Source organism: Trachypithecus francoisi, unplaced genomic scaffold (genome assembly GCF_009764315.1).
Source record: "Trachypithecus francoisi isolate TF-2019V2 unplaced genomic scaffold, Tfra_2.0 Lachesis_group19, whole genome shotgun sequence".
Taxonomy (NCBI): domain Eukaryota; kingdom Metazoa; phylum Chordata; class Mammalia; order Primates; family Cercopithecidae; genus Trachypithecus; species Trachypithecus francoisi.
Window position 1 is genome coordinate 24,143,784 of NW_022681464.1, and position 15,872 is coordinate 24,159,655.

The 15,872-nt window shown below is 36.9% G+C and overlaps 1 protein-coding gene and 1 long non-coding RNA gene across 4 annotated transcripts in view; one reads left to right on the forward strand and one right to left on the reverse strand.

Moving 5' to 3' along the window:
- TRAPPC8 (trafficking protein particle complex 8) overlaps nt 1–13,699 on the forward strand; it is a 117,557-nt gene extending 103,858 nt beyond the window's left edge. For 2 of the 3 annotated variants that reach the window (XM_033178051.1, XM_033178052.1), the window contains exons 27-29: nt 4,161–4,306; nt 11,462–11,551; nt 12,662–13,699. In XM_033178051.1, coding sequence (XP_033033942.1) covers nt 4,161–4,306; nt 11,462–11,551; nt 12,662–12,896 — 471 coding nt within the window. In that variant the 3' untranslated portion in view covers nt 12,897–13,699. The remainder of the gene's footprint in view (nt 1–4,160; nt 4,307–11,461; nt 11,552–12,661) is intronic. The other variant, XR_004429214.1, reaches the window with a different exon arrangement.
- On the reverse strand, nt 1,788–10,247 carry LOC117064010. The gene is made up of 3 exons (XR_004429218.1): nt 10,226–10,247; nt 8,518–8,637; nt 1,788–1,918 (listed from the first exon to the last, which is right to left on the reverse strand). It is a non-coding gene; the product is annotated as an uncharacterized LOC117064010 (long non-coding RNA).
- Nucleotides 13,700–15,872: the final 2,173 nt, after the last annotated feature.

Consider the following 15,872-nt stretch of genomic DNA (forward strand, 5'->3'; position numbering starts at 1 on the left):
AGTGGCTCTGTCATACTAATAGTTTGCACACAAATAGATAGTACACAGTAAGCTTTAAGATTGCAACTTTCAGCATTGCAGTTCTGTAATCAGCATGTCTTTTAATTTTTGTTGTGCCTTATAAAGGATAAATATAAGGAATACTATGCACAAAATCATTTTACCAACGCAACAACAAAATCTGTTTCCTTTAGCACATATTCTATTTCCAGAACTTATATGCGTGCTTATATTATGCATTTATTACATATTAAGTTCATGTAAATATTCATTCAGCTCACTTAATGAATGGTAAAATTTTAACCAAAAAAGAAAAAAGACAGAAGAGGTGATATTGTTTAATAAACTACAGGTATCATTGAGTGGTTGGTATAATTATAAAAATAAAGGAATTATAATTTCTCTTTTGTTATCTTTAAATATTTAAGAGCCTGCTAAATTGGTTGTATTGCAGATTAATATACAACCCGTAAGTTTAAAGTGTTTTAGAAACATTTTTCCTTAAGAATTTATAAAAGGAAAGTCTTTCTACTTTTTATCTTACAGTTTTGTACATTAATTTTTTTTTTGCATTGAAAATATATTGCACCTTTAGGTCTTTTTCTTTTCATAAAGTGATTTATTCACATAAAAAACAACAACTATGTAATGGATCAGAGCAGAAATATGCAAGATTTGAAAAAGCATTCCTAGTCATACACAAACTGAATTCAGCCTGAGAGAAAATAAGAAGAGATTGAGTATCCCTTCTCTGAAATGCTTGGGACCCAAAGTGTCTTGGATTTTGGAATATTTGCATCGTATACCTGCTAGGTGAGCATCCCTAGTCTGAGAATCTGAAATCCAAAATGCTCTAAAGAGCATTTCCTGTGAGTGTCATGTCAGCACTCAAAATATTTTGGATTTTGCAGCATTTCCGATTTCAGAGCGTTTCAGATTTTGGATCTTTGGATTTGGGCTGCTCATCTGTATAAGTAAAGAAAGAAACTGTCCATCAGTAGGGGAGTCGGTCAGTTGTAAAATTACAGAATTAAAAAAAGACATTGCCAATATTCATCCAACCATTGTCATGGGATAAGTAGGTTCTGCTTACCCACATTAGTATTTGTTGTCTCTGTAGTTACACCTTCATTGTGCAGGTGATCAGCCTGATGCCAGTCATCATTTATGTTGTCTCACTAATATCCCTTTTCTGATTTCATGCTTCGTAATCAGTGTTCTGAAACTTTGATTCCTGAGTATTCTACCAACAGAAAGCCTGTGCTCATTGGTCAGTTGATAGCAAGTTATATTTATCGCTATACATTGGCATTCATCCACATTAACTGTGTTGTAGTGATTAACATCTCACCATTACTTAACTCTGAGAAAATAGTGGGATTAAATACCTGAGTCTGTAAGGCCAAATGACAGACCTTGGACCAAGATAAAATCACCAATATAAGTGTTATGTTTTGAGACCTGTGAAAAGCTGGCAACTATCCCTTACACACATCAAGATGCTTGTGTACCGAGAATATACTAGTCTTGTATTTGAATCTCTGACTGGCCAATCTAAATTTCCTTAAAGTCTGAAAGAAGCTGAGTGTGGTGGTACATGCCTTTAGTCCCAGCTGCGAAGGAGACTGAGGTGGGAGGATTGCTTGAGGCCAGGAGTTCAAGACCACCTTGGGCAACATAGCAAGACCCTGTCTCTTAAAGAAAACAAGTCTGAGATAGTTTATTTTTTAAAATAAATTTTAAAAACATTCAGCTAGAGAAAATTATCAGATACTGGGGGATAAAGTAAGCCACATAGGTAAATAACAATAATAGATACCATTAATTAGGTATTTGGTATTTGTCAAGTGTTGGTTCACATCAGTACTTAAAATTCCAACCCTGTGAGGTGTAGGTAGAAGTCCTCATGATCTGAATCCTGTGTTTAGGCAACAGAAGGCATATAAAATTGTAATTTTAAGTCATATGATTAGCAAAAGGAAAATTTAATTGCCAAAGCCGTATAGCACAGTAGTTTAAAATAGAACTGTATTTGTATATAATCTCTGCCACTTAAAAAAGATCTTCAGTTTTTTTTAAGATTTCTGAATTAATTTTCCTCTTTTTAAACATAAAAATACTTCTACCTACATCCCACATGTGAAGGCTATTACATTGTATCGGATAGTTTCTATCTCTGGTTTCCCCTTAATCACACTTCTATTCTCTTTTATATACTCTGGTTTATCTGATTTTTTAAGATTTTTATTATAAAAGTAGTAATTTTTATTGCAAAAAAATAAAATATCCACAAACTGTCAATTGGAAAGATAAAAAATTTAAGACAAAAAATCAAATATACAAATGAGAAAGCGAATTCTGCTTTACTTTTCTCTCCTCAGGACCACTTTTTGAAGTTACCCATAGTCAAGTTCTTTTTCTGTTCCAGAAATGTTCCATGCTTATGCAAATATTAAGTATTGGAATATATGTATTTGTAACATGCTATTAAACTTTGACTACTATATGATATTTTTGGTCAATTTTCATACATTTGTATATCATACCAGTTTCAAATATTTTGCTTTTTACATATTTTGTGGGACAGATTTCTAGAAATGAAATTTCTGGCCATATTATTATATGCTCGTCTGTTACCAGTGACTAGGTTATAATCTTTTTTTTGTTTGGGTTTTGTAAAATTTGTCTTTTTTTTTTTTTTTTTTTTAAACCAGTAGCCCCAGGGTGTTACTTGCATATAATATGGTTAATTTGTTACTTGTTAATGGGATGAATTTGGAACCAGTGCCAGCTTTTATTTTATTTCCAGCAAAGTTAGCTCTTGCTTTTGCAACTGTGTAGATAAGGGGTCAGCAAACTTATTCTGAAAAAGGCTAGGAAGTATTTTAGGCTTTGCTCACCAGATTGATTATGTCATAATCACTCATTTCTGTCACTGAAGTCAAAAAGCAGCTATGGACAGTATGTTAACAAATGGATGTGGTTACATTTCAATAAAACTTTACAAAAACAGGATGCAGGCTAGATTTAGCCCATGGACTGTAGTTTGCCAATTGCTGGTATAGATCAAAATCAAACTCGGCTATCAGAAAATTATAAATCAAATATTCTTCTGGGGGGTGAGGGAAAATAGAGAAAAAAAAATTAACCAAGAAATAAAATAATAGCAGAAATGGGATGTTTCTCCACTTTCATCTTTCTCTCTCTCTCACCCTCCCCAACTCCCTGCCTCCCTCCCTCCCTCTGTCTTTCTATTTATTTTGACACAGAGCCTCACTCTGTTGCCCAGGTTGGAGTGCAGTGGTGCAATTTTAGCTCACTGCAACCTCCACCTCGGGTTCAAGTGATTCTCCTGCCTCGGCCTCCTGAGTAGCTAGGATTAAAAGTGTGTGCCACCACACCTGGCTAATTTGTATAGTTTTAGTAGATGGGGTTTCACCATGTTGGCCAGGCTAGTCTCCAACTCCTGGCCTCAGGTGATCTGCCTGCCTCAGCCTCCCAAAGTGCTGGGATTACAGACGTGAGTCACCCTTCCTGACCTCTATTTTCATTAGAGGATAATGATTATTTGTTGAAATGGTCATAATGTGCCTGACAAATGGCTATGTTAATACTTTTCACATGCATTTTAACCTTCAGCTACTATAGTTGAAGCACTATATTCTATACAATGCAACAGGATATTTTCAGAATGAAATATTAAGACAGTTTTAGATTTTCAGCTGTTAAAACAGGTGCTATGCTATGGAATATCTGCAGTTCTAAGTCCTGTACAGTATTATCATATGAGAATCACAGCCACCTTTGAACTTATTATTGTCATGAACTTCTTTTTACATATGAAGAAATTATTAAAGTATTAAGTAACTTATCTAAGATCACAGAGCTAATATGTAAAGCTACTGAGATTCAAACCTAACTCCAACATGTAATAAATGAGGAATGAATAAATGATTCCAGATACTGATTTTTTTATCCTAGATTATACTGCAAATGATAGCAGCTATTAGCTTAACAGCAGAAAAAGTAGTGTTCGTGCATTACATGATCTCTGCTGATTGTAACTTTTGTATGTATACTCTATGCTTGCTGTTTTTTTTTTTTTTTTTTAAAACAAGGCAGTGTTCTTAGTGTCGTATGTTTTTTCTTTCTTTTCTCAGGAACCACCAGAAATGGAACTATTGAAATTTTTCAGGCCAGAAAACACTACAGTTTCCTCAAGACCATCAGTAGAGCAGCTTTCTAGTCTCATTAAAACGAGTCTTCATTACCCAGAATCATTTAATCATCCATTTCATCAAAAAAGGTTTGAGCTTTATTTTTGTTAAAAATTTTCTACAACACACTGGCACATGTATTTGTTTCTTTCTTTATTTTGGCAGTGACATTAACCCAAATATTGAAGAGGAAATTTAGAATGTTTTTGAGTCTATAGAAACTTGAACTAAACAGTTCAAGTATAGACAATATCAGTTATTTCAGATTTATTAAGTACTAAGCTTCATGGCAAATGTGATATATTTGTAATTTTGGTAAATAGCTTCAATATATAAACCTATAAAATTCTAAAAATAAGAAGTCCTGAATCAGGCAACATTTCAAAAGGTTGCCAGTTTTGCACATATAAGAAAAGATGGAGAGAAGCCTATTAGAAACAATCTAAGTAATAATTGAAGGTATGAATTTTGGTGAAGTCACCCTGGATGGGGATGGGGATAGAACAGAAAGAGGGTGGTGACCTGTGGAACAGTGACATCTGAGAAAGAAGCTAAGGAAAAAGAATCCTGTGAAGAAGACTGAAGAAAAGGACCAATTAAAAAATTAGGAAGAAAAGACCAATAAAAAACTATCTCAAAGGTTGAGTGAGAATAGTTCAGCAGAAGTGGTTAATAGTTTAAGATGCTACAGAAAGGTCAAATAGTAAATGGGCCAAAAGGTCATTGGATCTGACAATAAGGAGATCATTCATGATTTTTGAGAAGAATACCACTGTATAGGGGGTAGAAGCATGACATAGGTTGAGAAGCGAATAGGAGGTAAGAAAGTAAAGATACTGTGTTGACCATCGTTTCAAGAAACTGGGCTATGAAAAGGGATCAGGGAGTATCTGTTCTTACTAGGTACGATATAGGTATGTTTGTGGTCCTGAAGAAAATGATGAGATACAGGGAAAGTAACAAAATCCTTAGTAGATGGAAAGATAACATGCACTGAAGAATGATAGGATTTGCTTTGCGCTAAAGAAGGGACCTTCTTACACATTATGGAGTGCCTCCATTTTAGGGGGTAGTTATAAGAGCAAGGTTAGCTAATTAATCTAGGAAATAAGAGTAAAGAATAGAGAATTTGAAAAATGTGAAATTTTAGGATAGCTACTGAGAAGATGCTAGCTGAGGATGCACAGAAGGAGTACTGAGCAAAATTAAGACCTTGACAGTGACTTTAAGAGGAAAAATATTTTACAAAGTAACTTAGAGCTGGGCATGGTAGTACACACCTGTAGTTCCAGCTACTTGGGAGGCTGAGGCAGGAGGATCACTTGAGCCCATTAGTTTGAGGCTACAGTCAGCTGTGTTTGCACCACTGCACTCTAGCCTGGGCAGAACAGCAAGACCCTGTCTCTGTTTTTTATTTTTTTTAAGTGATTTTTTTTTTTTACAAAGCTAACACCTAAATAATTACCTCTATAATCTCTATGCAAGTAGAATTATACAGAGTATATTCGTATGTCTAGCTTCTTTCATTTAATACTATATTAGTAAGAGTCAGCCATTGCATGAACCTGTAGAATTGATTTTCATTGCATATGAATATGTTTGGATATACCAGAATTAGTTTATCTACTTAAGTGTTAATGGACTTTTAAAATATTTTCTTTTTTTTTTCTTCTTCTTTTTCTTTTTTTTAAATTTTTCTGAGACAGAGTCAGTCTGTTGCCCAGGCTGGAGTGCAGTGGTACGATCTTGGCTCACTGCAAACTCTGCCTCCCAGGTTCAAGTGATTCTCGTGCCTCAGCCTTTGAGTAACTGGGATTACAGGTGTGCACCGTGCACCAGCAGCTCAGCCAACTTTGCTATTTTTAGTAGAGATGGAGTTTCACCATGTTGGCCAGGCTAGTCTCGAATTCCTGGGCTCGAGCAATCTGCCCGCCTCGGCCTCCCAAAGTGCTGGGATCACAGGCATGAGCCACCACGCTCAGCCATAGAATAGTTTCTGGTTTGAACTATTTTGAATTCTGCTGTGAATATTCTTCTGCACCTTTCCTTGTACATCTGTGCTTGCCTTTTTTTTTACATAGAAACTTTTCCAAAGTGGTTTCACTAATTTGCATATCCCAGTAGCAGCATATGCGAATTCCTTCTGCTTGATACCTTCATCAGTACTTACTCTTGTTGGATCTTTAAAAAATTTTATCCTAAGTTATTCTTTAAATACGTATGGTCTTAAGTCTTTGTCATGATCTTAATGTTGCCCACCCAGTACTCATTCTTTGTTCCTTTCTCCGATACAGATGTGTGCAGGGTTCACCTGGGGAAATGTAAGAAATACTGAAGGATGGGCCAGGTGCAATGGCTCACGCCTGTAATCCCAGCACTTTGGGAGGCCAGGGTGGGCGGATCACGAGGTCAGGAGATGGAGACCATCCTGGCTAACACGGTGAAACCCCATCTCTACTAAAAATACAAAAAAGTTAGCCAGGTGTGGTGGCAGGCAGCTGTAGTCCCAGCTACTCGGGAGGCTGAGGCAGGAGAATGATGTGAACCCAGGAGGCAGAGCTTGCAGTGAGCCAAGATCGTGCCACTGCACGCTAGCCTGGGCAACAGGGCAAGACTGTGTCTCCACAAAAAAAAAAAAAAACAACTGAAGGATGCTTCATTCAGTCCTACCCCCAGAGGTTCCAATTTGATTGGCCCAGAGTAGGGCTTGGCATCTGGATTTTTCTTAAGTTCTCCAGGTAATCCTAATATGCAACCATAAGTGAAAATAAAAATGTTTATATTTTATCCTTATTGAATCTCATACACTTCTATGAGCAATTTTGATTCCCTGATTCATTTTAACCCAACCTTCTACTTCAGCTCTGTTTATTAAACCTGTCCTGCTTCATGTACTTTCTGAATACCCTTGGTGCTTCTTTTTAACCTTAGTGTTTAAAACCTTTGCTACATTTACAGGCTAGGATGTTTAGGAGTTCTCTACATCATTCTACTGGGGTTAAAAAACCCTATAGAATCTTTGTGAAACAGGGAAGTTTTGATCAAACTAAAGTAGAAGAGTAGGTTAAATGAAGCATTCCAGAATCAAAACTCTGCATGGAAGTATGTAAAAACAAGGCAGGTTCAAGGATAAAATGTGACGGTTTTCTCCTTGGCTGCACATTAGAATCACTTGGGAATTTCTGAAATTCCCAATGCTCGGGCTGATGGATTCAGTCAGATTCTCTGGAAGCAGGGTTCAGGCATCTCTAGTTTTAAAATGTCTTCAGATCATACCTATGTACATCTCTATTAGTCATTGTTGCCACAATAATGCTTCATAACAAACCATTTCAGAAATCAGTAGCTTACAATAAAGCATTTATTTCCATACTCATGGGTCTGCTGGTTGATAATTTGGCTGTAGCTCTGCTTTGGTCTGTGTGCTGTTTGGATTTGGCACTGAAGAAACTTAGGTTCACGTCTGTGCCACATATATTTTGGGCCCAGTTCAAAGGGGCAGCTGCTACCTGGAGTATATTCTGGTGGCATGGCTCCGGAGTATAAAAAATGAGCCAAATTGCAAAAGCACATTTAAGACTTTTGCTTGCATCGAAAGATACTAATATTTCATTGGCCAAATAGCCTCACTTCCATAATCAACAAGGATGATTCACAGTCCCACAGTGGGTGTGAATAACTGCTAAGTAGTACTCACAGTTACCACAGTAACCAAGGTTGAGAACCATTGAAATGAAGGATCAAGTGATTGGGTGTCCGTGTAAAACTCAAAAACAGATGAGAGAGTATAATTGAGAAAGCTAGAGAGATGGGAGGTGGTAGTGGGGTGACCGAGTATTATGTTAGGAATAGTTGTCTGATGTGATGGGGAAAAATTTCCTGGTTTGGTCATGGAAGTTGTGTGGGTGAGTTTTGAATAGTACTGAAGATTGTGGAGATGATAGGTCCAGGATTTGGGAAGGTATTGAATAAGTCATCTACCTAGACAGTGAAGTTGTCCAAAATGATGACAAGACTTGGAGTTGAAGGAAGAAAACAGACTTCCCTGACACTTTTAAAATTACGCCAATAGATTGTACAAAAGAGGTAGCCGGAGAATAGTGTCTTACTAGGTGTATGCCTCTGCTTGACCGATACAGCAGGTGAATTCACAAATGAGAGGTGAAGATGTTCAAACTACACATGCTTCATCTTTACCTCAAATATTTCAAAATATCCATTTCCTCCCCCTTCCTCAAAGAATTCTCACTGTCTCACTGTGTTACTTTATTGGAATGAGAACAGAAAAAAGAATACAAACCTTAAGGTAGTTTATGATGCAAGAGTGGAGGCATCTCTACAGCAGAGGTAGTAGGAAGAAATCATTAAGAACTACATCAGTCACCCCGAGATATGGAAGATGTTGGAAGAAATACAGCATCTATTGTTGAGAGGATGATACAGTTAAAGACAGATGTAGAAACACAAAGAGAAGACATGGAGGATATAGGGAAGCATTCTTAATTTAATGGGGCTTTCAGAAAACAAGTAGAAATGTGAGGAAATGGGACAGTAGGATGTTTGGTCATGGTGGTGGGACACAGAGCAGTAGAGGTATGAGAGTAGAATAAAGAACAGGTGACAGGAGATAACAAAGATAAAATCATACTGGGTGATTTGTTATATTATGAGCATGAGTTGTTATATTAAATAATGTTTCTGGAGCTTTTGAACATGTGCTAGTCACTATTCTCAGCACTTAACATGTTTTATCTAATCACCACAACAAACCCAAGAGGTAGGTAGAATCAATTATTATTCTTTGCAGTTTACAGTTGAGAAAACTGAGGTGCAGGTAGCAGTCTGACTCTAGAGCCCAGCTTTTTCTTTGGGGGCAGCGGTGGGAGAATAGTTGTCAGAACTTTGATTTCTCAGCCCTGTTTGTGGTTCATTAGATTAGCATTTTAGAAAAACTACCATGTAAAGCAGTTTTCAAAATGTAGTCCCAAGGCCAGGCCCAGTGGCACACACCTGTAATCCCAGCACTTTGGGAGGCCAAGGCAGGCAGATCACCTGAGGTCAGGAGTTCAAGACCAGCCTAGTCAACATGGTGAAACCCCTTTCTATTAAAAAATTAAAAAATTAGCTGGGTGTGGTGGCGAGCACCTGCAATCCCAGCTACTTGGGAGGCTGAGGCAGAATAGCTTGAACCTGGGAAGCGGAGGGTGCAGTGAGCCAATATTGCACCATTGCACTCCAGCTTGGGCGACAAGAGCAAAACTGCATCTCAAAGAATAAATAAATAAACAACAACCACCACCACCAAAATGTGGTCGCAGACCAGGAGCATTAGTATCATCTGGGAACTCAGAAATGAAATTTCTTTTTTCTTTTTCTTTTTCTTTTTTTTTTGAGACAGAGTCTCGCTCTGTCGCCCAGGCTGGAGTGCAGTGGCGCCATCTCGGCTCACTACAAACTCCGCCTCCTGGGTTCACGTCATTCTCCTGCCTCAGCCTCCTAAGTAGCTGGGACTACAGGCACCTGCCCCCACGCCCGGCTAATTTTTGTATTTTTAGTAGAGACAGGGTTTCACCGTATTAGCCAGGTTTGTCTTAATCTCCTGACCTCATAATCCGCCCACCTCAGCCTCCCAAAATTCTGGGATTACAAGCGTGAGCCACTGCGCCCAGCCTAGAAATGCAATTTTTGGGGCTACACCCCAGACCTATGGAATGAGAATCTCTGAGAGTAGGCCCAGCAGGTTTTTTTTTTTTTTTTACAAGCTTGCCAGGTATTTCTGGTGCATGCTCAAGTGTGAGAAACATGGTTAAAGAATAGATTGCATTGTGGTGCTAATGAAGAGGCTCTTGCAGTAAAATGAGACATAAGACTTGAACTTGTAAGGAAAATGAGATACAGTGAAGTAACCAAGTTCCAGAGATGTGTAGGTGAGAGAATTGGCAGGAATTTGTGAAGAACATTGGGAGTGAAGGTTAGTGAGTGTTAGGAGGAGTCAGTATGATACTTACAGTTTGCTGGGGTAGATGGGGGTACTCTTCACTGGAATGAAGATGATGAGTTTCACTTTGGACCAGGAGATATCCAGATGTTCACATTTCTTCCTCTACTAGAAGCATTTGGATAAGGTACAAAGAATTTGACATTTGAGGATCAAATGGGAACAGAATAGCATAAGTTCCCGAATATTTACTTGGGGCTACAAATTGAACAATTGGAGTTTAATTTAATGAGATGCTTCAGAATGACTGGACACCTACCCAGCAGTCTCTGTTGCCGTTCTTGCTACATGAGAAGTTTGGGGGGGATGTTAGGGCATAGCATCAGTACAACCTGGTATGGTTTTTAAATCATCTTAGTTTTTGCTTAGGGAAACCTGATGTTTGCAGTTTGCAGTATTGTTTAAAAGGTATTTCTCAGTAAGAAGATATAAAATTTCTGAAAGTGTAAAATATATTATCTGAGCAGAATTTAAAAGTTAATGTGTATGAACTTACACGATTACTATTTTTTCTTCTTTACTATCTTTGTGTTTATAGAGTAAAATGTGTATAATAGTATATAACCGTGCTTCATTTGTACATGTTACGTTCATTTCTTGCATTCTTGATTTGAAATCTGTACTACTCTATTCACATGTCCTCTTCTATCACTGCCTGTCTTTTTTCCTACGCTTTAGTAATTTATTAATGATAACATGGTATCAGAAAGTAGGCTACCTGAGCAAAATGAATCCACTCTAAAGGGATTTCCTCACAACTATATAGAAATCATTCTCATGTTCTTCAGAACATGCTGTTGTGCAAATTTGATAGAAAAACAAATGTCAGTCTAGGCCAAGTTCTCAAAATTAAGTAATTTTTAATAAGCACAAAGATAACAGTATTCGTTGTTGGCATTTTCATGGTTTACTTTTTCTTCATTGATTTAAGTTGAAATTTTGTTTTTCATTTTGTGAAATATCTAGAAACATTTTAGTTGTTTTTAGATTAACTGTAATAAATGAAAATAAAATAGTTCTATGAATGTATATATTCTGATATTTAGTATGGTCATTGTATTAATATATTTTTTATTTACAAAACAATTTGTCTTGAGTGATTTTGGAACTTGATCTCTTTCCTTCTTGAATCTGGTTGGTTTTAAGGAGCTTATGCTCTGTTACATATTCTTAAGTGTTATTTTCAGGAAAATTGCTTTTAAGAAGAAAAAAATATGTAACTTTTTTGTTTATTTTTCTTCCATAGCCTTTGTTTAGTACCAGTCACCCTTTTGCTTTCCAATTGTTCTAAGGCTGATGTAGATGTCATAGTTGATCTTCGGCATAAAACAACAAGGTAAAGATTTGTTTAGTGCAAGGTTATTTTGTAGTTTAAGGTTCAAAGTGATTTGGGAGCAATTTAATATTTTGAAATTATGCAAATAATTTCATGGATAAGAAAGTTACTAAAGCATGTCCTGGTTTTTTATTTGGTAATACAGAAGGCTTACAGATGTGTTACAGAGGTTTTAAATATTAAAGATTTTATTTCTTGATTATAAAATAGTACTTAAAAAAAATTCAGTTCCACAATCCCACATCACATACTCCTAGAGCCAAATGCTTTTGGGAATTCAGAAATTTTTGAATTTTTGGAAAAATACTATGAAGCATACACTTAATATTTTTGTATAACACCCCAAACAGGATCTGAGACAGTTCTCTGAAATCCAGACACACACCTATATATATGATTTTGTGTATCATAAATTTATTAACAATACTTTATTGGGGGCTACTGGGTTGTTTTCCATTTTTCAATATTATAAAGTTTCAATATTATAAGCATTCATGTACACACATTTATATATGGCTAACTAAGGGTTTAAAAGCTTAGATTTGAAACCAAGTTCTAACATACTCTTATGGGCATTAAATGAAATAAACCACTCTTAGCATTGTGCCTAGAAAATAGTAACTATTAACAATAAATGTTAGCTGTTATAGTAATGATGTTGCTATTATTAATAAACAGTTGGCTTCATAAAATAATTTTTAGAAATAGAATTGTTAGACGAAAGGCATATGTATGTTTGTTTTTTTCTTGAGATGGAGTCTTGCTCTGTCATGGGCTAGAGTGCAGTGACGCAGTCTCAGCTCACTGCAACCTCCACCTCCCAGGTTCAAGCGATTCTCCTGCCTCAGCCTCCTTGAGTGGCTGGGATTACGAGCATGCACCACCATACCTGGCTAATTTTGTATTTTTAGTAGAGATGGGGCTTCATTATGTTGGTAGACTGGTCTTGAACTCCTAACCTCAGGTGATCCACCTGCCTCGGCCTCCCACAGTGCTGGGATCATAGGCGTGAGCCACCGTGCCCGGCTGAAAGGGATATGTTAATGTGACTTTGGGGAGGAAAATTATAAAGAAAAAATCCTGCAACTTACCATTTTCCTCCTCCCTTAGTCCAGAAGCACTGGAAATCCATGGGTCGTTCACGTGGCTTGGACAAACACAGTATAAACTTCAACTTAAAAGCCAGGAGATTCATAGTCTGCAGCTGAAAGCGTGCTTTGTTCATACAGGTGTTTATAACCTTGGAACTCCTAGGGTATTTGCCAAGTTATCGGACCAAGTTACAGTGTTTGAAACAAGTCAGCAGAATTCCATGCCTGCCCTGATCATCATCAATAATGTGTGACAACTTGGACATTTGTACTGAAATCCACAATAATCAGTTTGTGCTGGATGGGCTTTACAGCAGTATTTGATACACCTAACTTGTTATGGAGGTTGATTGATATCTTATCCCTGCAAAATACTTTGACTTGTCATTTTGTTTATGATGCAAAGCACGTTGGACTGAGAATACTTACATTCTTTTTCTGTATTTCTTTAAACCCTGAGAATAATTTACATGCTCATAATACAGGATTTCAACATATCTGTGCACCTTATTAAGCCCCATCTTAAGAAAACACAAAGTCTAAGTCTGCTGTTACAACTTGTCAATGGCATATAAATATTAGGAGGTGATTCTGAGAAAGGAAAGGCGTTGTTGGCAGTACACCTGTTAAGCCATTAGTCTCTAAATTCCAGCTTTACTGTGAAGTTCTATAGAGTGTTAAATACAAATTTTCTTGTCTTGCTTCACACAGTTCCTTAAAATCAGTTTTGAACTTTGGTCATAGAGTCTTCATATTTCAGTATCTGGTGGTCCCTATGGCTTATACATAACTTTGTAAAAAGAAAAAAATTTTTTTTCTGATGCTTTGAATATAGTTTTGAAAGGAGTTTTGACTTTTTCCCCCTCATCTCAGTAGAGTGTACTATTTCACAATACAATTTTTGTCATTAAAATTATCATATTCTTTATTATATAACGTTAACAATTGAGTTGATCTGTTTAAAATATAAATCTCAATTAAAAATAAGCTTTTCAAAAATGTATTATATTTATAACAAATGTACTGTAAATAGAATAAAGACATGCTATTCACTGTATAGAGTATCTGTTGATTAGAAAGTCTGGTTTCAAAATAACTTTTTATTCAGAGAATGGGCATTTGGACATAGGAAATTTCAATTCAGCCCTGCTGCAGATAAAGAAATGGGAGCAAGGGTGTTTCAAATGAAGCTCTCTTGTAATTGGAGAAGGAGGGAAGACAGGGTGTAGGGGTGGGTGGCAGGGAGTACAAGAGCCAGGGTCAGCCAAGTCTGGAGCAGATGGGGTCCTTGTGCCATTGACAGCTACCATGGTTTGTTCCATCTCAATCCCGGCACTAATCAGAGCACACTGCACCAAAGTGGGGAGAGATCAAAAGACCCCGTTTTCAGACTGAAGATTCCAAACTTGTACTTGGAACAACTCTTCTTGAGAGAGAGGGGTGGTTAGTCTGTGTGCCTCTCTGCAACTGCTGCTCATGCTTCTCAGCTCCTTCCACTCTGTGTCTTGGCAGGTGTGGGACAAGGTGGAGAGGAAGGTCACATTCTAAGGACACTCATTTCCTTCTTGAGAGTTTAGGGCCATGGGCTTATAAAAAAGTCTGAGGAGCAAAGGAAATACAAGAATGAGAAGGAGGCATAGTCACAGTGGTATCTCATATTTAAACCACTCAGCTGAATATTAAATTGAACAGATTGTTAGACACTAATAAAAAAATTAAACTACATAAACCTACAACTGAATATATTAAAAATAAAGGTAATAAAGCACTCAAAATTTGTAGATATTACTCAAGATTATTTATTTCTATTGCATCTGTATCCTGGAAATATGTAATGGTGTGTTTCTGTTCATCTCTTGCCAACCCTGCATTCAGTGACTTGCTGGTAGCTTGAAATTGATGATAGTGGAATGTTTACCTCAGGAAAACCAGCAAATGCTACATACACACCAGGGCTTGATTTATTTTTGTGGTCTACGCTAGACCTAAGAAAGTGTTGGAGAAAATGTTAGTGATGTATATTAAATTTAAAAGTGTTGCATATTTGTAGCTATTACGAGTAGCACAAATAGTTTAGGAAAATATTCCTGCCGTATCTGAAAAGTGTTAACACTTTACAGCTGTTAACCCAGTTCAACAAAGAAGTTGCCCATATCACTGATGAACTAGTGAAGATCCAACATGTTTTCTCAATTCCTCTTCCTCCTTAATATAAACAAAAATACCAACCAGCATTCATACTAAAATTATTCTTGCTTATCATTTGCAACACAGGTTGGTTTTATACAAGAGCTCAGCAAAAATCAAACTACCCTGAGAATCAATTGACTTTTTGGAATTTACAGTAAAGAGTATTGCATATTTTATTGTTACTTGTAAAGTGTGTGCTATACAAACTTTACACAAGCGCAGTTTAAAAGATTTTTTTTTCCCCTGGAGAATAATTTGATAAACATTCATCAGCGTACCTCTGGGCATAGACCATGAGAAATGTTCTGATGTCTACATTGCAGTTGGCCAAGAACTAAGGAATTTTATGGAATCTTCCAGCTTTTAGAACCCAGTAGAGCAGTGGTTCTCAAAATGGAGGAGCATAATCATTAGGGAGTTACTAAAAATGTAATACCAGAGGTTCTACCTCCTTAACCCAATTTTGTTGGTCTGGTTTGGGGATGAAACTTTGTTTTTGTTGTGAATTTCCTTTTGTTTTCGTTTGTTGTTTTTAAATCTGGATTTTAACAAGCCCCGGTTCTGAAGAAAGGATCTGCATGGTACACTTTGGGAAACATTGTCCCAGGAAGCCTGAGAAGCACTTTATAACGTCGATTAAATTGTCAGGCACATCATGGAAATGTTAATCTTTCAAAGTTCTAGGTAGCTAGGCCAGTGTTTTAAACACATGCCCCTAAGATACGGTGATTTGTTCCAAAGACTAATTTTCTACTTTAAGGATATTGAAATGAAAATTGAGTTTCTAGTAGCTCATTTGTTCAGTTAGGTTAAACATTTAATAAGGCTGGGGTTGACAATCCCAGCTGGCCTATCAATTTTATTATTTCTTGGCTATTGATCAGAACTATGAACTCTTACAAGGTTTTGGTGTTGGTTGGTCTATTTTGCCATTCCCAATTATTAGGTTCTTTTGGGCAGATACATGCAGTCTACTAGGTATAGGTAGATGAGAGTTAGGATGACCACATAAGTTTTCATCCCAAGTGAGACATTTTGAG